Below are 24,922 nucleotides of genomic sequence, written 5' to 3'. Positions count from 1 at the left end.
AGTCTTTAAAAAAATATTTTCCCAATAATTTACATTTTTTTTATATATAAATTTAACTATTAACTATTTGTACTCTTTAAATGACATGTTAATTGTCAAATATTCTTTATTATATATTTTGATAAAATTTCCCATGCATGTTATCTAATATTATTGGAAGGTTGTACCACTGCCACATCAGCATGATGATGTGTCTCAAAGTTACTGGACACCCTCTGTGGATGATAAGATGGCAGCATAATACCAAGCAAAATGAGGGTTCATATAATTGTGAAACCTCAGGAAAATTATTAAATTTTATTTTTAAAAAATAAAATAAAATAATTAAAAATTCCAAAAATAGAAAAATTCTATATAATCTGGGAATTTTCCTTTTCAGAGATAAGTATAAAGTTTGTGTTTTGAAAATAAAATTGTAAAAATCAAAGAGATATCATTTGTATGATAGCTACAAGTTCTTGGATGATGGCCCATCCCAAACACCTTATCTTCCTTGATATGTACACCGATATTTTCAAAGACATGTCAATTTTTTTTATTTTCAATTCTTGATGGCAACTCTTCCCTTTTTCCTACTTCTTTTTCATCCTTTGAGCAATTTATAATAATTTAGGACATGGGTTTGTATTTTAAAAAATATTTATATTTTAAAAATATAGATAAATGCCATTAGAAAATTTGAGTTCACATTTTATCATTCTATTTAAATAATTTTAAAATCTATATCTTATATTTAAAAATAATTTTAAAACTTTTACTAAAATGCAATGTATGAAACAAAATTTTAATTTAATTAAAATTCTTAAAAAATATCAAAATTAACATTATTTTTAGTAAAATTATCTTTTAAATATCTTTCCTAAACATAAATCCTATCCTACAACATCAGTGAGTACTATTTTATTATTTCTACTATTTAATGTAAAAGATTCACTTACAACATTGAACTTTTTTTTGTACATATTAAAAAGACATCATCAATTAAGTGGTATCATTAATATATACTTAGGTTTCATTGTTTGTACCATAATCCTATTGATTTGTGTCATTATATTTTGATTTTATTCATTTGTACTCTTATTAGATGACCTAAATTTTAATGTAATATTCAAACATTCAGATCCTTTGTTTTACTGGTATCATTACGGTACTTTAACATTTTCTTAACGTAAAAGTTAAAAGTTAAAAACTATCGAACAAAATTCACTTAAAAGTTTTTTCAAATTACAATTTCATGTGAAGAATATTGTGAGCAAGAGACAATTTTGATTTTGAAAAAAGTACTTGGGGGGAAAATAACAATGTGCTAGGATGTGCAGTGACATTGGGTCCTACTTAAACCAAAAGTATTACTAGGGAAAATCTTGATTTATCCATCCTTGACAATAAGGAGAAGTCTATAATTTCAAATATATATGACTTTAGTATAAGAAAATAAAAAATTGAACCAAGTCTAAAATATACATAAATGTAGTCATGTTCCACATATGACTCTTCTTTTTATTGACTTTCATTTTTATGTAAGGTATAGAATGGGACCATTTCAAACTTATGCTAGGATGCTCAGAATAAGGCATAGTTGGGGAGACCCCTTAGAGGATATGTGGTGATGGGAATATTTAAAAAATGGGGGTTGCCGAGGGCCAAAGCAACATGGAGATGAAGGCAGAGGTGGTCACAAGTCACTACATCCAAAACCACCCCAGTTCACGGGCATCTTGGCTCCTACTTACCCTGATGGGAAAGGGGCCCCATTCTCCTATCTATTCTTCTTCTTCTTCTCCTTCTATTTTCTGGCCTATCATTGATTTGAAAAATGGGCTGTTTCTGTCCCCTTCACCCCCTCCATATGAATCCCCTCCTCTCTGTCCTTCTGAATTATTCAATCCCCTCATCCACCACCCACATTCCCCCTCTCCTCAATTATTTATATACATATTCTTCTCTTCCCTCTATTCTTATTGTGATGCCTTATTATCTAAATTCCAATCTTAACCAATAAGGTTGGTTATACATGGTTGACACTTGGTGAATCCAAAGGGAAAGACAAGAATTGTGGTGGGTTTGGATTCCTCGATCACCATTTTACCAAATTGGACTAGGAGATGAAGTTTTTGTCAAATTGTTCCCACACCCCCAATGGAATTCTTTCCCTTTTCAAGTAGTAAAAGATCATAAGATATGAACTTTCTTTATATTTTTAAAAACAACTTCTAGAAATTTTAAAATTAAAATTAGTAAAAATTATTTTGATACTTCAATATCTTTTAACTTTTTAAGACAGATCTATGAGAGTTCTTGTTAATAATATTTAAAAAAAAAATTAAAAAAATAAGAAAAAATAGAAAATAACTTTTTATGGAAAATTTTCATATTTATTTTTGTTATAAAAAATAAGAAAAAATTAAATATAATTAAAATTAATTAGAGACTAATATAATTAAATTATTTAATTTTTAGCTAAAATAAATTTAAAATAATATATAAAAATAATTTATTAACATTAAATCTATTTTTAATTTTTTTTCTTTTATATTATTTTTCTTATATTTTCCCCCAAATATTTTATAAGCAAACAGATATCCTATTATTTTTCCATTCCCCTTCCAAAATTGTTGAGGTTGAGTGAATAAATTCAGAGGTGATATCACTATCAATGCACAGCCATGTGCATGGCATGGAGTGGTGGGGCTGATGGATGCTAATCCTCTTTATTTTATTATATTTTATGATTGAGTCATTTCATTCATTCCAGGGCATATCTTCACACGTGAATTGTGAAGATTCTTGAATTATTTTCATTCTTTTTTCTATGTATAATATACTTATTCTTTTTTTAACATTCACTCACTTGATTAGAAAGGAGAATGAGATTTTGGAAGTTTTTATGTCTATGAAATCATAAACAAAACAAGCTCTACAAGTTAAAACATTGCAAAAAGACAAATGTTTTATTTTCATTTTTCTAAAGATGGGAAACATTTTTCCTCAAGAAAATTGCTACCAAACATTAAATATCATAAGAATTTAAGGCCCAAGAAAATATCTCATAATGAACAATTTGATAAATTTATGTTTTTGGAAGGACCGTCGGATAAATGTTTTCGAAAACAGTTTTTCATTCTTTAAAACCAAAAAACAAAAAAACACACTTGGCAATCAAAAATTGTTTTTTATTTATTTCAAAGAACTTTTTTTGAATTATTCATTTGTTTTCTGATAACTATTTTAAAAAATAATTATACAATAAAAATAAAACATAAAAATCATTTTTAAAATATATTTAAAAATATTTAAAATGAGTTAAAAACATTTTAGGTTTCTAAATTGGACTTTTATTCTACAAAAATCAGTTTTCAAAAACTGCTTTTAAAAATTGGTTTTCAGAAACCCGAAATATTTAGTTTTACCAGCTCTGAAGCAGGAGTCAAGGTCAGTACTAGCCTTCTGGCCATGTGGGCTGGACTACTCATCCATATGGGGTCTAAGAGTGAGAAGAGTGAAACATATTTGTTTTTTCAGTTGTTTCAATTGTCAAATTTTTCTGCCTTCCCAAAGCCCCTAACTGTAGAGGAATGAAGAATTAGACTAGAAAGAATTTATTTACTTTGGTATTGCAAGTGGCAGTAACAAGCATGATGCATCAAACAAACTACAATGAAGAAACTAGTAGGCAGTACTAGACTGACCAAGTTTAAGATCTTCCTTGGACTAAACTCAATCCTCTAGATTCTTGCATTTCAAAAATAAGCTCCCAAGATTAATGATTTAAATAACCTACTATAACCCATAATACAATTTTGTATAATTCTATAACATGGGTTTTGGGGAGAGAGAGAGAGAACCAAAACCAAATACAAGACTTTCCCTTTTTCAATTTTAGTAAATATTGAAAAAAATAATGGAAGAAGAAGAAGATAATCCACCAAAACAAGTTTGTTATGAAGTTGGGCTGGGACTGTACATGTGGGAAAATTTTCCACCAAAGCGTAACTTATTCATGTATCAAAGAAACAGACTCCTACGAGAGAGGGAGGATGGCTGGAGATGGGCACTCGTTTGATGAAATATTACAGGTAGCAATCCAGATATCCATATTTATGCCTTTTGTTGTATTGTAGCAAGCTTGCATAGGTCCGATCCCAAATTCCTATATAGAGTGCCTCGTCATCTGGACTGAGGGACACCCCTGATATCTCCCCAAAGAAGTCTATCTCTTGCCGCATCTTGTAGTCCGCTTTTGTGTCATACACATGCACAAAATCTGCAGGTTCTGCCACCACCATGAACTGCCCATCTGATGAGAACCGTATTGATCGAACTGCACCCAAGTTTCCCTTGAGAACTGCAATGGGGGTTCCAACTTTCCTTGCATCCCACACCCGGCATGTTTTGTCCTGGTTCCCTGTCGCAAAGATGTTTCCGTTTGGATGCCAAGCTGAAGCAAAAGAGTAATCTAGATGACCTACCACAGCGCTCACAGTCTGAAACAAAACAAAAAAAACCCACAATAAGAGTATCATATTGTCAGTAGAATCGACCATTTCTTGCCCTCAAGCATCAGCATTTTAGCTCTTATTAGAAGCAAATATTGTCAGTAGAATCAACCATTTCTTGCCCTCAAGCATCAGCATTTTAGCTCTTATTAGAAGCAAGTCTTTCTATGCAAAATCACTTCCTAGCAGGAGAAGATAGCAGGAAATGAGATAAGAGTTTACAAAAAAAGGCAATGGGTGTGCTAAGGTCTGTGCTTCTCCTTATTAGAGGCAATTTCTTCCCAAATTTATGGTAATTGCATAAAAGAAAAATACCAAATATTACATAAAAGAAAAATACCAAGAATTTGATAAATATTAATTTTTTCTCCCTTGGAAATGATTTCCATAGAAACAAAAATAGCCCTGATACTCCATCAGTTAGCTGTGAGATGCATGAAATGCTAAGAAGATTCGGAATCTAACATTTGATTAATTTGTCTTCCCAGCAATAAATGTCTTTCTTTTATACAAAAAATAAAAAATTAAAAAAAAAAAGGAAAAAGGAAAATACACTATCTTTCCAGAAAAACCTTCATACCTTTCCATTATGGGAATCCACCAGCAATCCATCTAGGTGATCTCCAACAACAGTAATAAGCTTGCGGTCTGGGCTTATTGATGTATGCTGCACCAGAAAGAACCAGTTTAGTCATAAGATAAGTCTTGAAGGATCATGGTGGTTGTGAAGCCATGACTGTCTTGACATGCTAAGGGCAATGGTAGACAACTTATTTGAAGTCCGCATTCTGCATATCTTTTTATCAACAATTACGCATACATACACATACCCAAAGATACAGCAGATCAAAACAACCATTTGGCATGGAAAAAAAAAATGAAGAGACTATTTGGATAAACTTGGGCACACAGTTTAGATTTCAATAATGTCAAATTATCAGTGGGATAAAACAATCTTGGCCTCAAAACCTGTAGTCATGTTAACTTTACATTGTAGTTTTCCAAAAACAGGAACACCACAGATGCTTGATGAAATATGAAAGGACAAAATGAAAAGTGATTAAATAAAGCAAATTGATAATTCAAGGATTAAGAAGGCTAACATTCACTGGCCAAGGGAAGCGGAAGTGATTCAAAAGCTGAAAGCTCTCCATGTCATACTCTCTTACACCACAATCGTTGTTAGATGCCATGAAATGGATTCCGCCCCTGCAAAGCAGTTATATTTGAAAATGTGTCCCACAAAAAAAAGGAAATCTAGCTCAAAATTACATTTACCTTGGACTGTCATATATCTCAAGAGCATTTGTAATGGCATTGTCATCATAAGTGGTTCGGGTACAGAAGCTTACTCCCTCTTTATCCAAACGCTGCAGTATCAGATAAACAAGAAAGGATGTCATCAGCAAGACAACAAAGCAAGTCATAGAAAATGGTATATATAAAAGGGCAATAGTAGAATCGCCAGAGATTGGGGTTTCTGAAACAAAAAACACATGAAACTAGAACAGCTTTTTTAAAAAATAGCTGCAATTGACTCAGCATGTAAAATACACCAGAGGAAATTAGCACTTCATGTTGCAAATAGCCAAATTAATTATAAAGCTAGAGGATGTCTGCATAGAGACTCGCCTTCCAGTCTCATCATTGCCTTATTACAGTTTACCATATATGGAACCACAACAGATTTTGCTCAAAAGAGACAATCTAAAGAAAAATATGAGTTGATGATGACCTTAAGGTTATGTTTGGTTCGCAAAAAGTATCAAAGAAAGAAGAGAAAATGCTAAAGAACATGATTTTTTCATGTTTGGTTTTATCATGAAAATTATGAAAGAAAATCAAATGCACTTAAAATTAATTAGAAATTTATGCATTTTTAAATTATTTAATATTTATATAGAAGAGTTAAATAAATAAGTTTGAAATAACATATAAAAATAATTTATTGATTTAAATTTCTTTTTTTCCTTCACTTTTTCTTTGTTTCTGTTTTTTCTCTCTATTTTCTTTCCTTCATATTTTTCCTCAACCAAGCATAGCCTAAGAGTTGAATTTACTTGTAAAGCAAAAATGACAATCATCCAAAATTTTATAAAAAGGGAAAAAAGGAAACACATATGAATGATTAGTGAACCAAACATGATCATACAATCATCCTCATTGCACATTTTGTTGAGCTGCGTCTGGTGAAATCTGAACTTTTGAATTGAAAAAATAACATTTCACATCATTTTCTAACCAACATTTATGGTCACTTCCTTGCTACTGGCACAGCCTAGTTCCTTTTATATGAATCACTCCCTTTCACTGATTTAAAATAATAGTAGTGCTCTCTCATGAGATTAATTCCCTAGAGACAATACACCACTATATCCCTTTGTCTGATGAAGAAATCCCCTCAATCAATATTTTCATCTCCAATTCCTTAGCTGATTTTTTAATAGAGGCTTCAATTATTTAACAACGAACTCACAACAGTAGGTAAGAAAAAGGAAAATCTTACAGAAAGTTAGTCAATGTGATGGTTCACCAAGAACTGACAAGATCAATAATAAATTCTATAATTCTTTGGGAACTACAATGACTAGGTTTCAAGCCATCTAGTTTCTAGATACTTCTAGTGAAAAGGGCAGGCCAAAACAAGCGAAGGGATGATATCTGAGACAAGAAAAATAATGAAACTGATGTTGTAACCACATGAAACAGAGGAAAGAAAAGAAGGAAAAGAAATGGAGAACACAGCAACTGAAACTGATGTTGTAACCACATGAAACAGAGGAAAGGGAAAAACAGCTCAAGCTCACATACAAGATACAGCAGTCATGACTAAATATAAAAGGTCCAAAACTGCATCATAACTCAGTACAGTTCCTAATGGCCAAAGTATAGACATACGATACAATATATAATCTAATTCATAAATCCTGAAAATTTTCTTATGTAAAAAAAAAAAAAAAAAAATTCCAAGCCTCAGCATTTTTAAGCTCTCACAAGCCATTTTCATATCCATCAGTTATCAGCTTCATTCTGTCTCAATCACAGTCAAAACAGCTGCCTCAGCACATTTAAGCTCTCACAAGCCATATTCTTATCTGGAAGTTTTTTTTTTTTCCTGATAGGTAAGAGCAAAAAGTATGTATAAATAAAGGGGAGAGGTCTAAGCAATGCCCCCCCAAGTATATAGGAAGTATACAACAGAAGCCAATAGGCTCACCTAAGAGGGAAAGGGGAAGAAACAAAAAACATCACATGCCTTTACTTACAGTCTAACCAATCAATGAAACTGACAAGAGAAATAGGACACATATCTATGGACACCCTAGACCAAGACCATAAATTACATACAAAAGAATATTTCAACCTTTGGATTGATAACTCCTTTTCAAACACTAACAAGTTCCTTTCCTTCCACACTGACCAAAAAATACATAAGTGGGCCACCTACCAAGTCTTTTTCCGAACTTGTAACACAAAGGACCCATGCCACCCAAGGAGAGTCTCCTTAACCAAGTAGGAAAGAACCCAAGAAACCCCAAAGAGATAAAAAAAACAGATGCCAAAGAACCTGTGACTTTGCACAATAAAGAAGAATATGGTCGACAATTTCTTCTTAGGAGTGGCAAAAAAAAATCTGTTAGCTAAAAAAAAAACCCCTCCTTTAGACCTAATCCAGAGTTAAGACTTTCCCCAAGTCGTCTCCCAACCGAAGAAAGCCACCCTAGGAGGGGCACAAGAACTCCAAATGACGCTATTAGGGAACAAAAAAGGGTCACCGTGCTCCAAAATAGAATAGAGATATTAGACCGAAAAGTTCTCACTCCTCAAGGCTGTCCAAATCACCCTGTCATCCACATCCCGGTGCACTATGGTCGCTTGGAGTCTCAATAAAAAAAGGCTCCACACTTACCAATTCCCAATCATTAAAGGGCCTAGAGAACTAAGGGGTCCAACCACCACTTTCACCTTAAAGGTTCCAAACCTCTGCCACCCAAGCTTCTTTAGACAAGGATAGGCCAAATATGGGAAGGAATTACAAAGAGGCTCATCACCACACCACTTGTCCCTCCAAAATCTCTCTCTAACCATTTCCCTCTTGAAAGGACAATATGCTGCTCAAAACACCCCAAACCTTTCTTATGGTTTTCCATAGGCCAATATCATACCTCTCTCACACCCCATGGGAATGCAAAACCCCCAACATCTTCTCCATACTTTTGATTAATGACTTGCTTCCAAAGAGCCTAACTTTCATAGGCAAAACGCCAATTCCACTTGCACAAGAGGGCTTTGTTCATTGTAGAAAGGCACATCACACCCAAGCCCCCCTTCTTTTTCTTCGTACGGAGTAGAATAATCCCAACACCATTGCCTCTCACCCTCCACCCAAACAAATAGCCGTCTCTCCCCCCTCTTTAAGAGACAACTGAAAACCTCCATGGCAATCACAAACAAATAAGGAGAGAAGGGATCTCCTTGTCTTAATCCCCTTGATCTTTGAAAAAAAACAGTTGGGGATCCATTTACCATAACAGAGAACTTCACTGTTGAGATACACCACTCTACCCATTTAATCCATCTCTCCCCAAAACACATCTTCCTTAGCACCAAAAGCAAGAAATGCTAATTTACATGATCGTCCACCTTCTCAATATCAAGCTTGCAAAGAACACCGCCTTTATTGCTTTTCAACCTTGAGTCTACGACCTCATTAGCGATCAAAACTGCATCTAAAATTTGTCTACCCTCCACAAAAGCGTTTTGGGACCTTGTGATTACTTTACCCATTACCTTCTTAAATCTATTGGCCAACGCTTTAGCCAACAGCTTGTAGAGGCTGCCCGCTAGGCTAGTTGGCCTAAAATCTATCAAGTCTTCAGCCTCACCTTTCTTTGGAACAAGAACCAGAAAAGTAGCATTCAATGACTTCACAAATCTGCCCCCCTCATGGAACTCCATAAAAAAACTCATCACCTCTTCCTTCACAAACTCCCAACTAAAAAGCCAAAATGCCAGTGTACCCATCCGGACCTGGTGCTTTGTCCTTGCCCAAATCAGAGAGAGTAGTGAAAACCTCTTCTTCCGAGAAAGGAACCTCCAGCCTTTCTGCCTCCCAGCTATCTAAACCCTCAAAGGCCAAACCATCTAGACTGGGTCTCCATCCTGCTTCCTCAGATAAGAGATTCTAAAACACCCAAACACACTTGCTTTTATCTCATTCTCCTCAGTAACCAACTGTCATTCACTTTCACTTTGGCTAACTAGTTCCTTATTCTGTGGGTATTTGCTATCCTATGGAAAAAACAAGTGTTGTAGTCACCCTCCTTCAACCACACTTCCCTTGATTTCTGTCTCCAAGAAATTTCCTCCCCGAGCACCCACTTTATCCGAAAGTTATCAGCTTCATTATGTATCACAGTCAAAACACATATTAAATTCCAGTGAAGTCTACTAAGTTCCAATGCCTTTATCAACTAGGCCCCATGAAGGTCTACACAGTTTTGTATAAACTTGGAATCAATAAAGCACCTCAAAGAACATGTGAAAAACAAAAACATCATAAAAAAGGAGATCCTGATCAGCATCAGAGCAGCACAAAACAATCTCTATTCTGTACACCTATAGTAAGGCCAACTACCAAAATAAAAGGGGGAAAAACTAACAAGCAAATAAAAAACAACAAAAACAGAAACTGATATAGACCTCAGACTCCTGCTGTGGAAGAATGAACTGATGACTCTCCTTATGCAAACCTAGGAAATGAAGGCCATCTTAGAAACCCACTTTAATTAAACCCTGAAGAATCTTGCCCTACTCCAATCCTTTCTTGGATAGCAAGTTCAATTTCTAGGGTTTTAAAAAAGATTATATTTCGATAAATAACTAAGAGAAGAATAGGAGAAATGGAGACTAAAGAAAGAGAGCGAGAGAGGTTTCTGTGTCTCCTTTTATTTGTAACAATCACTGGTAATGATTTGATTACAAAATTATGGTCAATATAGACTGCTATCACAAGGATGTTCATTCCAAGATCATATACAGAACTAATCTTACTTCTTGGAACTAATCTTATTGAGGCAACCTCACTAGTATCGTTGTCCTTGGAAGGCCATTGCACTAGTCTTCCAAGAGTTTTCCAAGTTTACTCGGTTTGTGGTAGGTAATGGGGATAGAATTCGGTTCTGGGATGACTTGTGGTGGGAGGAACAACCTTTGGGAGTCCAATATCCAAGATTACTTAGCGTAGTCACGGATAAAAATGCTCCTATTTCATCAATTCTTGGATATACCCGCCCCTTCTCTTGGAATTTCAATTTTCGCCGAAATCTTTCTGATTCTGAGATAGAAAATTTAGAGGGCCTTATGCGGTCTTTTGATCGTCTACACATATCACCTTCGGTTCCAGATAAGAGATCCTGGTCCTTATCTCCTTCAGGTCTTTTCACGATCAAATCTTTCTTTCTGGCCTTATCCCAATATTCTGAGTCGCCTCCAGTTTTCCCTACCAAGTTTGTCTGAATTGCTCAAGTCCCTTTCAAAGTCAAGTCCTTTGTCTGGTTGGTGGCTCACAAGAAGGTTAATACTAATGACTTGCTACAATTGAGAAGACCCTACAAAGCATTTAGTCCTGACATATGTAAATTGTGCATGAAGCATGGAGAAACAGTAGATCGCCTTTTCCTTCATTGCTCTTTGACGATGGGGTTGTGGCACAGATTATTTCAATCAGCAAAGATGGATTGGGTTTCCCCAAGGAGCATCTCTGACATGTTATCTAGTAATTTTAATGGTTTTGGATCTTCTAAGAGAGGGATTGTTTTATGGCAAAACGCGTGCATCGCGTTAATGTGGGTAGTGTGGCGGGAAAGAAATGCAAGGATTTTTGAGGATAAAACAAGGAATTCTGAGTATCTTTGGGATTCTATTTGTTTTCTTGCTTCTTTTTGGGCTTTTTGTTCTAAGGTTTTTAAGGGGATTCCTCTTAACATATTACAACTTGATTGGTTAGCGATGTGTAACTAGAGTGTCTACTTTTCTCTTTTTGTACTTTCTTATATTTGATTACTTGTAGTCTTGTTTTTCTTTGTTGGGAGGATTCCTCATCCTTCTAATTGTACTTTCTTTTTATCAATATATTCCTTTGTCGTTTCCTATCAAAAAAAAAAAAAAAAATTGGGATTTGGCTTCAGTTTCTAGCTAAATCCCAAAACAAAAAGCTATACAAACAGGGCCATAATATCAATCAAACATCTGTATAACTTCTCATTGCATTATTGCAGGTCTTCACATGTCTGGGAAAAAAAATGACACTTTCCCTTCTATAGATTTTACCTTTCAAGTTCATGAATTCTCATAAATTTTATATAGCCAGTAGAGTTCTCTTTTCTTGTCCGTTTTGTTAATTCTCCCCTCACACACAATTTGTAAGTTCATATCTACTATTATAAACAAATTTGCACATCTTTGTATGGACACTATATACAAATTAACAAGACAATCACAAATTGAACATATGTCCGCTTGTTAAAACACATCAAAATGTCATAGCCAATTGCAAAAGCAATAAATCTCATGTTAGCTACCCATGTGAAGGCTACCAAAATAACTCACCTTACAAGTAAGTTCTCCTTGGAAGCCACCAGCAACTAGAAAATTATCCTTGACAGCCAATGTACTTATCTGAGTTTGCATGAAACCTTCTAATATGCTCCCGGGATGTTTCTGCACAATCAAATAAAATGAAATGAGCAATAAAGACAGCAAAGTTGGACCTTCTTATTCAATACAAGAAGAAAAAAAATGGAAAATAAAGGCGGAGAGGGGGGGACGGGGCTAAGAAATCAATCTTTAAAAGAAAAATTCTGGGATAAAAGTTCAATATGTAAATCTGGGATAAAACTAACTTTAATACCTCAGAAGGAGCCACATGTCCAGAAAAATTCAGGAGCTCTGACAAATTTGAAGATATTGATGACCAATGCATAACAGAATAGTTAGACATGAGATAGACATCATGTTTTGAAGTAGCCCAAACCAAGTTCCTGAGCTGCAGACAATTGCACAAGGGGTATTCAGAAGGAAATTAAATCCTAAATGCAATCAAGTATACAAATCCAAATTTCTGAAAGAAATAAAATGGTAAATTAAAATAACAAATGCAAGCATCCAAAACAACGTTTTAAATAATATCAGTGCAGGCTAATAAAACTGAATCAAAATCAAACAGTCCCATTACAAATCCAACAAACACTAGGCCAAGAACAACAAGTGCACCCCCTGCACCGCCCCTCCCCCCAAATCTCTTCTTTGAACCAACACAGACAGGCATTAAGGAGTAGAATAATCTCCTCTCTTCTTTTTTTTCCCTTCAATTTTCTTGTACTGTGGTATGCAAAAGTCAAAGGAATGGCATTAATATCCAATGGAAGAGTTCCTCCGTGATTTTAAAGTTTGGAAAACTTTTATAACTTAAATTAATTTCCCCTGTAACCAAAGGTTGACGCAAAGCTCACACTCTGCAAATCAAGATACATTGATCTTAAAATTCAATCAGATTTCCAGTCAGTTCCACTTCAACAAGTTGAAACTTTAAAACTTGGTTACTTCAAGCACGTTAACCTCAGAATTATGTTGAGATTATATATACAGACATACAAGTGCAAATACAACAGGAGGAAGAGACTACAGTCTAATGGCCAAGTAATTAAGAGATCGAACTTTATAATGCAGCAGCAATTATTTTGAAGGATTACTGTGGCAGTTAGGTAGCACCACAGTTAAGTACTGCTGCAGTCATATTTAAGAGTCATATTACATAGCCATAACTACTTAATATATTTAAGTATCTTTGTTCGTGCTGTTAATGAGATGACAACATAGAAAATAAAATGTGAAGCAAAGGCAACCATCAAAGGTTAGTAAAGTTTCATGGGTTCTACCATCCAAGTAATCTACAACATGATTGATTTGGACAAGACAGTTATGTAAACTGGGATGGTCTTGAACGTGAGCATTTCAGAAGAATTATTTTCCAAATGGGATTCTCCACAACATATCAAAAAATAAATTTTTGGGCATGGATGTGCAGGCCACTGTGTGGGTGAGAGAGAGAGAAAGAGAGATCAACCATATCTTGGCAAGGATTTGTGACATCTGGACTTTTTAATATCACCAAAACAACCTGTTTCAACACAACTATGGGTATGAAATCCTCATTTGGCATGTCTCTTTGCTTCAAAAATGATCTTATCTCTGATTAATTTCTTTTTGCCATCACAACTGCTAAAGGAAAGAAGTTTTCTGGAAAGTGCGTTTTATGAGGACATTAAAAATAAGAGAGACAGTATGCTTGGATGTTAGATAAGGAAAAGCAGCATGGGAAACAAAAATTGGATTTGCATAGAGTGGAGATGATATTGGCATTTTCCATTTGAAATTAGGGTATGGACTTCCTAATAGCTATATTATTTAATTAATTTTTATTAAAAAGGAAATGTTAATCAAGTTACCAAACCTGATCTAGAATCCATGTCAACCAGCAATACTTGTTGATGAATTTTATGCACAGTAATATGGCCTAATTAAAATTCCTAAAATAAAAACACAATAAGAATATAACCGAACTTTTATTTGGACGTGCCCAAGTATACTAACACATGCACTAATAAAGAGTTGATATTATAAATGCAATAAAGAATAAAGTAGATATACCTCTAATTCTAAATAAGCTACCATGCCCTAATTTTACAAATATTTAATTTTGGTTTAATATATATCTATAACCTTTTGAGCCGGGCTCTAGTGCCCATACCTTCTATTGAGATCCTCTTCAATCCAATTGTCTTATCTAAAATTTGGAAATTTGAGACATCCGACATCTAGAAACATATTTGCACTCAACAGCCACACCATACCCCATGTAACATAAGCTAGGCTTAATTACACTGATGTTTCTTTGCCTTGGAATCATTTAGTGCTCTATTCCTTCCAATTATATGTCCAAAAACATTTTTCTTGCGAAATCAATTAAAGTATGACAGATTGATCATGATGGAATTAAGAGTAAAAGAGAAGTGCATTGATTCAAAGGAAAAAAGGATCTAAAAGGTGGTTTTGGCTTCTCAAGTATCATAGTCCTTAACTCAAGGAATAGTTTCCTTCAAACCAAAGAGTCTGATGCAGGTGTGATTTGTTCAATGTAGAGCTAAGTTAGAATTGATGCACTGCAAAACTTACCATCCTAAGTTACTTCAGCAATATCGTTCACACTATTGTAGTACTGTCATAGATTTATCATGAGTGAATTGAAGACAGACTATCATAAGTGAAAAGGGCTAGAATATAGCATGTTGATTTTATAAAAGAAATGGAAAAGTGTGTTTTAGTGAACTCAACTCATTCAAAGGTATTACCTATATCATTAAAAGATAGTACCGGGGAACTACCTATGACCTAAAAGTGCATAAACCAACAAATATTTTGGGATTACATGATATAGGTGGGTTCCTATTTTGCAAATATTTTCAATTGAGAATATGAAAACAAACTTTCCCCTAAAAGAAAACCATATTTGAGCATCAAAGGGACAACAAAAATATAAGATCTAAACTCATGAACAAGTTTATTTTCACCCTCTGAAGGTCTAATCCAAGAGCACTAGCTGTATCGCAAGGGTAAGTTGAAAATAAGATACAATGATACTTACTGTTCACAGTACAATTCGCACCAATTGTCTACTTCTCATGGGTATTCTAGCCTTTTTGCTTCTTTCTATTTATGTTATGAATGCATAGGACTATAATCTAAGGTCAAGCTAAAATCAAAAGTAAGAAAGGTTTGAGAGCTCTACCTTCTGATAAGGGGACACTATAAGAGCACTATAATAAATAAGAGATTATATGTAAAATTTGATTCAGCTTTCAAGAGACCAAGGTTTTCTTGGATTAGCATCCTACAAGAGGTTCTCCTTCATTACCTTCTAAAAAACTTAGACCTCAATGAAATTAGATTATGCTTGTGTTATCTCATGCTCCTTACTGTGTCATTATGGTATGGAATGGAATGACAGACCTTTTAACACTTAAATAAGCAACATTATGTCAACACAATCAATTTTAAATCTATCACCGGAAAACTACACAACACTTGCAAAATCCACAAACCTGAAAGTGAAGGATTGTAGGCTTAACCAATCTTGTATTATGGAAGAATTCAAAGTAGTTCCCACCTTTCTCCATTTGTTTGCATTCCTAAATAGACCAATACAATCAACTTAACAAGTGCCACCACACAGCTAATTTGCAGGCTAAAGACCAATTTGTAGGAATATAACTGACCTTATCCACAGCATCTCCAGATGACGGAACATTTTCATAATTCTTGTACTGTTCAAGTCTAGTCACTCTATAGTTTTCCCTTGTTATATTCAGTCTGTTCCAAGGAATGCCCTGAATATCTTTTCCACTCCTTGCTTGAGCAGAGGATGTGTCTGTCACCTTAGTGAGCTGCTCAAACAACCCATATCATAGTGATATCACATTCTAATGCAAACAAATAACAATAACAAAAGAAATAGCATCAAAAACAGACACAAACCATATTATACTCATCATCCCCCATTTCTGCACCACCTCTTTCATTGTTATCCTCATTCATGTCATCCACAAAATCAGCCATATCCTCATCTTCAGCCATGTAATCATATTCATCCGCCGGCTCCAAAGACATGCTATTTCTGTATAATATGCAGGTTTTTATTAGTAATATATCTCTATCCTTTCTAGGCATAACCATATAAATGAATAACCAAACAAATGAATAACCAAACAAATGAATAACCAAACAAATGAATAACCATATGAAGAGATGAAAACAATCCTTGAGAACTCATAAAGAAATCCCAATCTCTGGAAATCTTAAATATTACATGGAAAAATATTACAGTTTGAAAGAAAAGCACAATCATACAGAGAATATCCTTCAACTGCCCCCAAAACCCAATTATCCTGAAAACCCAACAAAATATATAAATAAATCAAAACAGTAGCAAACACTATCATTTGCATGGACAAAACCATATGATATTTAACCCAAAAAAAAAAAAATATTAAGGAAACAACCACTCTCACAGGGAGTAGCGTCCTCCAAATATCTAGATACCCTAAAAAAATCAAAGCGGAAACTAGCGGCTAGAGCATAGGTAGAAACTCAAAACAAAAAAGGAAAACTAAAATAAAACACAATTAGATGCAACATGAGGCAGGAGTTGGGAAGACCAGCGCAAACATGGTGTTTTCACAGCCATTCCCAACGGCAAAACAAAACCCTTACTTTTTTCTTACAAACCCAGAACAACACAATCTTCTGCCAACAAAAAACATTAAAAAAGACACAACATAAACCCAAATCAATCCAGGAAAAACAATTCTTTTCACCATGGTTTCCAACAGAAAAATAAAATCTTGCTTTTTTCTCTCAGAAACCCTAGAACCACAACACAAAAGGGATTGAAATACAGAATATAAACTAAATCAATTGAAGAAAAGGGATCGAAATACACATACTACAGCACACACACACACAACCTTCTGGTTGTGGGGTTGAGGTCAAGCTTGAAACTATGTGGGGAAAAGGAAACGGGGTGTTTCTGGAACCCCTTGTTGGTTTTCTTTCTTTTTCTATTATTATTTTCTCTCTCCCTTCTTTCTCTCTCTAATCAACTCATGGTTTTGCCTTGTCGGCAAAAAAAAACCGTCCTCATTAGTATAGGGAATGCACGCAACTGCACCAGCGCGTGACTTGTCAGTTGTTTGAGCTTGTTTCCATATGCGCGTGGGAATGAGGCCCAATGGGGTTCGCCTGCCCCAAGCAGTTGAAATCATTTAATATTTCTTAAAACCCATTTTGTATTATCTTATTAAATAAAAAATATTATATTATTATTTTTTATAATTTTTTTTATTGTTGGAGTTTTTAACGTAGATGACCCAATTTTTCGAGCTCATAAACATTTTTCTGACTTGGTAAATAACATAATTAAAAATGATAATAAGATAAGTTTTTGGTAGTTATCCGTTCTATTCTATCTCTACTACGATGAATTTAAAATCAAGATAAATGAATTTAGAAAATTTGTTCCATTACATTCCATCTTTAAGAGGATAAATTTGGAATAAAGATAAATGTATTTTAACAAATTTAGAAAAAATATTCTTAAATTTAAGTATGTCAAAATATAACTTTATCTTATATCATTCATTATTATATATAATATTTAAATAGTATGATGAGAGGCTCTTCCTCGTTATACAAAAGGATAAGAACCTTTCACATCATATCCTGGATTTACGGATTGTACTATTTTATTTAAATTAAACTTTTATTTTTTTATCATTTATATATATATTATAAAATAAAAATTATTGTTTATAAAAATTATAATGCATATTTATAAATTATATTTATTTTTAATATAATTTAAATTTTTCAAATTTAAAAATAGAAAGTATTCTCCACTCCACACTCTAAGGAATAAAAATAAATACAAACAAACCAAACATATCTCACATAAACTTGAAAATGACTCCACCACCAACGAGGATAAATTGAGCACAACATTAAATTTGATTACAATTATTTCTAAACGTCTATACTCTACTCCAAGACATATAAAATATTTCTTTTTCAAGTAGGAATGGATACAAGCCACTCACAAGTGGAAGTTTGGTTCAATTATTACAAATGTTTAATCTAAAATATGAAGTCTATGTGTAGACCCTCATCTATCTAAGTGTAACTCTCCTTGATGGCTAAATTCCTATTTATTTGAAAAATATCTTTTAATTTTAATTTTGTTCTAATTTTGAGATCAATCGGGTAAACTAAAATAAGAAAATTAAGACTCTAAATGACTTTCAGAAATATAATAAGACAATGATTTGTAGAACCTAGATCTAATTCGAGAGTCAAGTGATTCATAGATAAATTTGATTTTTGTTAGATGTTTTATTTTCTATTAAAAAATTAAAAATAATTTTATTTTTTTCACGGGTAAATTTTTATTGATGCCTCAATCCTCAATATTGGCACACGTGATAGCCGTTATGACTAAGGTGATATTCAAATTTGACATAGATGAAAGCAATCGTGATATTTGTGGCCCCTAACCTTGACATAGGGTAGAACATATACCAACATTGACAATTCTTATATATCAAACCTTGATGGATATTAGAGAAAATCCAGGCACATGTGGTGCAACATTGAAAATAATAAGTACTCAAACATATTTACCTTGACATATGATGGGTGGTGAAATACATCTTTTGCTCTAACCATGACATATGGAAGGTTTTTTATTCTTATACACATGGTTTTACTTTTTAAAATACAAAAATAATGGACTAGTTTTTTTCAATTGTGAAAGCCACAAAAATAAAGACTTATTTATAGTATTTACATTTGTTCTAAATCTTCACCACATGCTTTCTAAAAGGTTAATTAAATATAACTTTATCTCACATGATTATATATATATATATGATTTTTTATTTTTCATCCTTTTTAAATATATATATATATATATAATAAAATTTTTACTTTTATAAAAATAAATTACAAAAATTATAATATATTTATAAAATATATTTATTTTTAATATAATTTAATTTTTTTTAAAATTAAAAATAAATATATTCTCCTATTTACACTCTATTATTGGTTTTCGTATGTTGCAATAGGTAAGTATTAAGTCAAAAAAATTATTAAGAAGATTGATTTTCTCAAGTTTGATTTTACAAAATACAAAAGAAAATAAAATATAATTAAAATTTATCAAAAATGTTTATAAATTTAAATTATTTAATTTTTATATTATAGAAGGAAATAAGTTTGAAAAAGCATATAAAAATAATTTATTAAATTTAAAATTTTTTTTTATTGTTTTTTACTTTTTATTTCCTTTTATTGTTCATCTTTATTTTATTTAACTCGTATTTTCCTTCAAATTCTCGGTGAATCAAACATAATCCATAGGTCCAAGATTAATTTTCTTTTGATTTGAAAATAGAAAATCAGGGCTACACATCTCTTTCGTAAGTTGGCATGGTCTTATCATGCCAATATTTTCTTCACTTCTACTGTTCCTATCACTTTTCCATCATTCCTATCACGCCAATATGGTTCTATCATATCAACATTTTCTACTATTCCTATTACTTTTTATTTATGTCTATTGTGTCTCTCTATTTTATTTTAATCACATTTTCCCTCAAATTTTCTGAGTAACAAACATTACCTATAGGTCTAAGAATTATTTTCTCTTGATTTGACAATAGAAAATTACACCCACACGTGTCCTTCGTCTATTGGCATGGTCCTATCATTGCAACATTAGAAATATATTCATTTATATACAATTAAAAACTAATAATGTCACACTAGAAATATATTCATTTATATACAATTAAAAACTAATAATGTCACACGTCTTTCCTACTTGACATTTTAATTTTATTCCCCCCCATATTAAGAGTATTTATATATATTGCAAATTCTAAATTTTGGATTATCATACAAACCTTTTTTGTCAATTGTCCAATTTGCACAACCAAAGTTATTGGAAATATGACAAATTTATCTTAAAGAAATTGTAATTTTTGATAAACCCTTTCATAATTCTTTCTATATTTATGTGCATATCTTACTTTACAAAATTATTTGTTTCAACAAATATAACCTTAAAAATAGTTGAGGAAAGTTAGAAAGAAATGCATTAAAAACAATAATTTTCTTCACCTAAAATTTATCATGATTAATCAAAAAAGAGAATTTTTTTTCTTTTTACTTTTTTTTTCCAATTGCTTTTCTTCTCCTTTTTTTATTATTAAAAACTATCTTAATTATATAATTAATATTTTAAGTCATAAGTGTAAAAGTTAATAGATATTATAGATATAATAAATAGGTATGTGAAAAAGAGTGAAAAATACATTATGGGACGAGAATTCATGGTATAAATATAAGGAATGGAAAAATATGAGATTTTTTAAATCCTAATAATCGTCTCTAGTTTTAGTCATTTATAATATTTTTTTATAGTGTAGCAAAATAATTCTCTATTATCCGTAAGCATGCATATGTCATTGTAATATGTTAAAATATCTTATATTTTTATGTCTAAATTTTATTATTTTTATAATCTTTTTGTTTAATTTATTTTATCTTTATAATCTTACACTAATATTTTAAGAGCCCAAATAAAAATATATACTGTATTATAAAGAGTTATGATCATTGGAAAGTCTTAAATTTTAACTTGTATATATTCCTTTTGATAAAATGATATTATATAAAATATATTTTTATGTTGATATGTCATTATAATATTAGATTTTTTTTTATATAAAATAAAGTTATTAAAAAATATATAGAAAGAAAAAAAAATATAAGAAAAAATTATAAATAAATTTTATAAAAAAATAAAAATTGAAGATGTATTTCCTTAACCTTCGAAAATATTTTAACATTTTTTCGCTATTTCCTGTAACATCTTGTTCCTTGTTTTTTTTTTTTTTCCCTTAATAATTGAAAAAATGAGAAAAGTATTTTCTATAATATCTATTTTACTTTCTTTAATTTTTTCAAAAATCAAACATAATCTAGGGAAAAAAAAAAAGGAATAAACATTTTTCCCATGTGTACTTTAATTTTCTTTGCTTACATTTATCCAGACAAATCATTTTCTTTAAAATTGCAATTTTTCACAATTTCCTACTCTAAGGAAGTTAGTTTGAATGATCATGCTTGAGTTAATATTAAAAAGGAAAAAAAAAAATTGTGGAAGATGTTGGGACGTCATTTGTATTTTTTGGCCCTGGTGCCTAGGCTAGAGCCTGCGCGGCACCCAGAGTAGCCTCCCTCGGATTCGAACCTGTGACCTTAGGGTCCATGCGGTTGCCATCCTGGTACCATCTTGGCTCTATCTATAAGTATAGAAAGGATTTGTATGATATCTGATCTAGGGAAATATATATATTATACTGTGTCATCCAGAAAATCGAGTGATTCCTTCTTTCTTCTAACTTTGAAAGGATCGATAGATACTATCGAAGAGCAGATGTTCTGAATCAATCAATCAAGTTCGTTTTTCAAAAACATCATCAGAAAAAAAATGAAATGGAGTTTTTTTAAACATCGTAAAAGGAGATCCGTTTTGGCCAAGATGGTACCAGGATGACAACTGCATGGACCCTAAGGTCACAGGTTCGAATCCTGGGGAGGCTACTCTGGGCGCCGCGCAGGCTCTAGCCTAGGCACCAGGGCCAAAAAATACAAATGACGTCCCAATAGAAGAGGCACTCTTATTGACTTATTATTATAAAACTTTTACAATATTGATTATGAAATTATCTAGTGGGAACAATAAAAGTGTGTGTGAAAATAAAAGCGTGTGTGAAAAGCTTACAAAATGCTACATTGAATTTTTTTTTTTTTTTTTTATAAACTCTTAAAGATTTATATTAAGAAACTAATATTTTTTTAAAATATTTTTTTTTTAAAAAAATTGAGATATAAAAAAAATTATTACTTCAAATATAAAATTTTTTAAAGTGATTTAAAAATATATAGAGTAAATTTATATTTTTTTTATATATAAAAGTTTTTTATATATGTAAAATTTATTCCGACCTTTTATTTTTAAAAAAAAAATTAAAAAGCAATTCCAATTGGACACATAATTAATCAAAGGTAGGAATAAAAGAATGAGTACTCTCCATAAAAGGGAGATATACTAATGGAATGAGTACATTAATGTTAGAATTCCAATTTCTTTCTCTCCTAGTTTCTTCTTCTTCCTTTATTTTCTAAAACTTTTATGTCAATTTTTTTTAATGTTATCACTATTTCTTTTTTTCTTTTTTTACTCATGGCACGGAGTTATGTGAAAAAAAAATTAATAAATTTTAATTTAGCACTGATGGAGCCAGCACATGCCTAGAGAGGACCCCCGAAAAACTAAATTCTTACTAAGTTAAATGGGAAAAAAAAAAGGACTTATAGTAAGAAACTATAATATATGTTTTTTCTAACTAGAATTCTTACATGATTATTATTAGATTTAATTTGTTTAATTGTATGTGAGTTTCATAATAATAAAGTTTAAAATATTTAGATCAAAACTACTATGCATGAGAGTCTATCACTTTATAGGTTGTTGGAATCCGTGCAACGATTTATGGTGAAAAATAGGAAAAATGAGAAAGAAAGAACACGCCACGGGAACAAGAAAAGAAGACTTTCACTATGTATAAAATTAGGGTTATATAAAAAGGTATTTATACTAACCTTTTTGAATGAAATTCCAAAAATACTCCTAAATCGTACCGCGGGAGGCATTGCCCCCCGCACCCCCCAATCTATCATTCACTCACAACAATAGAAATACAAGTGTGAATGGCAAAGGTTGTCGCTCTGTCATTTACCCTTTTTTCTCCATGTCTTTCGCTCAAATATGAGTCACATACTACAACAGAGATCTTTATCCCATAATAGTGAAGTTTAAAATCTTTAAATCAAAATTAAAATGCATGGAATCTATCAATTTAGTGGTAAAAATAAAAATAAAAACTTGGCTGACCTAGTTCTTGTTACCAAATGGGCAAGTTCACCTCTTATCAAAACTAAAAATTCTAATAAATTTTTTTAATTACTTTATGAAATAGAACAATTTATATTTATATATATGAAATATAAAATCTCTTTCCTTTACTATAAATTTCATAGAAGTTATGTATAAAAATAAAAATAAAAATAAAACTGTAGCCAAAAGTTATACAAAATTCTCAAACTACAAGTTAGATAAAATCCTTATAACCTAAAATTATGTTATGATTTTTTTCATAATTAAAAGTTATAAAAACGTAGTCAGATGTTATACATAATTTATATAATAAGAAATTATGTAAATATTTATACTTTCTTATAGTCCGAAGTTATAAACAATATATTATTTCATATTTTGTCTTAGTCAAAAGTTATACAAAACCTACTAGCATTAGTAATTATTTTTATTATTAGCTTATAAGAGTGTACCTTAAAGGTATATCATGAATCTCACACATTATTATAGTTTTTTTCATTGCATTTATCACACTCATAAAATAAAGTTATAGACGAAAAATATTTTCAAAGGCCAAAGTTCTGTGAAAACTATGTAAATGTCATAACATATAATGATGTATAAAAACAATTTTATGTATTCTCATAACAAGAAGTTATGTAGAAAATTGATTTATAATTCTTATGTGAAAATCATTATTATACAACCAAAAACCATGTAATATCGAAAAAATGCAATTATTTCATATTGACAAAGTAGTTCTAAAAAGGTATTTTATATCTTTTGTAGTTGGAAGTTATACAGAAAAAAATTATTCTATATATGGACTTTCAGAGCTAGAAATAATGCACAAAATAATTTTATATATTCTCATAGTATGTTGATATACAAAAGTAATTATATTTACTCATATAGCTTGAAGTTATATACAAATTATGTTATAACCAAATGCTTATAAGTAGAATCATGATTGTAACGTTAGTGTCTTTTGTGTCATCTTGGATTTCATTCTAAGTGAATCCTCTTCCTTCCTCTTAGGAGGTCATTTCAATAATGTTGTGTTGAGTGATAGCATCATTATAGCTTGGCTCATAGTGTCTCTCATTGTCATTCTCTTTCTCTTTAGCAAATGCAATGCTTACTTGATTTTTACTTATTTTTCATATTCAATCATATTTAATTTTAGGGGCTATAAATGCCTCCTTATTGATCTCCACTCTGTCATTCCATTTCTTCAGTTTATCCTTAACCCAATCTAAATAAGAGCATATTTCTTTTATGAGATCTTTAACATCATTACATTATGTACACAATGTTTGGATTCTAGATTTATCAATTGAAGATAAACACCCATGAGAGGGGAGTAAGCAAGTGTTACATTGTTAAATTAGGTGTTGGTCTCTTTTTATAAATTTAAACAATTTAACTAGATGAATGAAAGACAAATAAGCAACAATCATATAACAATAAATGAAATAATTGCATAAAGCAAATAGATGAGGGATAAAGAGAATGCAAACTTAAAATTTGTATATTTGTTTAGAGAAACCTAACTTATATCTACTCTCCTTAAGCTTCTAACTGAGTGAAAGTTCCACTAACAAGGCTTTTAAACCAAGCTGTTAAGTTTTATACTTGGATTAATTGGCTTCAATGGACACTTATAATTTTCCTCAAGAGATGCCTCACTCTTGAATTCCTTAAGTAATACAATGCACTTGGCAATCTATAAGTGATACATCACAATTAGATTTTCCCTTCTAGCAATACCTTGCACTTAAGCACACCTCATAAGGGATACAAGAAA

At 31.7% G+C, this 24,922-nt stretch overlaps 1 protein-coding gene across 4 annotated transcripts; it reads right to left on the bottom strand.

Annotated features, from left to right (window-relative positions):
* Positions 1 to 3,738: 3,738 nt before the first annotated feature.
* LOC117914579 (uncharacterized WD repeat-containing protein C2A9.03-like) lies at positions 3,739 to 17,186 on the bottom strand. Of its 4 annotated transcripts, none has more exons than XM_034829959.1 (10): positions 17,081 to 17,186; positions 16,092 to 16,230; positions 15,833 to 16,000; positions 15,659 to 15,745; positions 12,409 to 12,543; positions 12,108 to 12,218; positions 5,775 to 5,866; positions 5,600 to 5,705; positions 5,077 to 5,163; positions 3,739 to 4,484 (listed from the first exon to the last, which is right to left on the bottom strand). In XM_034829959.1, exons 2-10 carry the CDS (start codon positions 16,221 to 16,223, stop codon positions 4,071 to 4,073), a joined length of 1,332 nt encoding a protein of 443 aa, XP_034685850.1. In that variant the 5' UTR covers positions 16,224 to 16,230; positions 17,081 to 17,186; the 3' UTR covers positions 3,739 to 4,070. The 4 variants fall into 4 exon arrangements, with proteins under 4 accessions (XP_034685850.1, XP_034685849.1, XP_034685851.1 ...); XM_034829958.1 differs by having other exon boundaries at positions 17,060 to 17,185; XM_034829960.1 differs by lacking the exon at positions 17,081 to 17,186 and adding an exon at positions 16,962 to 16,980.
* Between the last annotated feature and the right edge of the window lie 7,736 nt (positions 17,187 to 24,922).

This window comes from Vitis riparia, chromosome 5 (genome assembly GCF_004353265.1).
Source record: "Vitis riparia cultivar Riparia Gloire de Montpellier isolate 1030 chromosome 5, EGFV_Vit.rip_1.0, whole genome shotgun sequence".
NCBI classification, from domain to species: domain Eukaryota; kingdom Viridiplantae; phylum Streptophyta; class Magnoliopsida; order Vitales; family Vitaceae; genus Vitis; species Vitis riparia.
The sequence above is the reverse complement of the archived record's forward strand: the minus strand, read 5'-3'. Positions and strand labels throughout refer to the sequence as shown.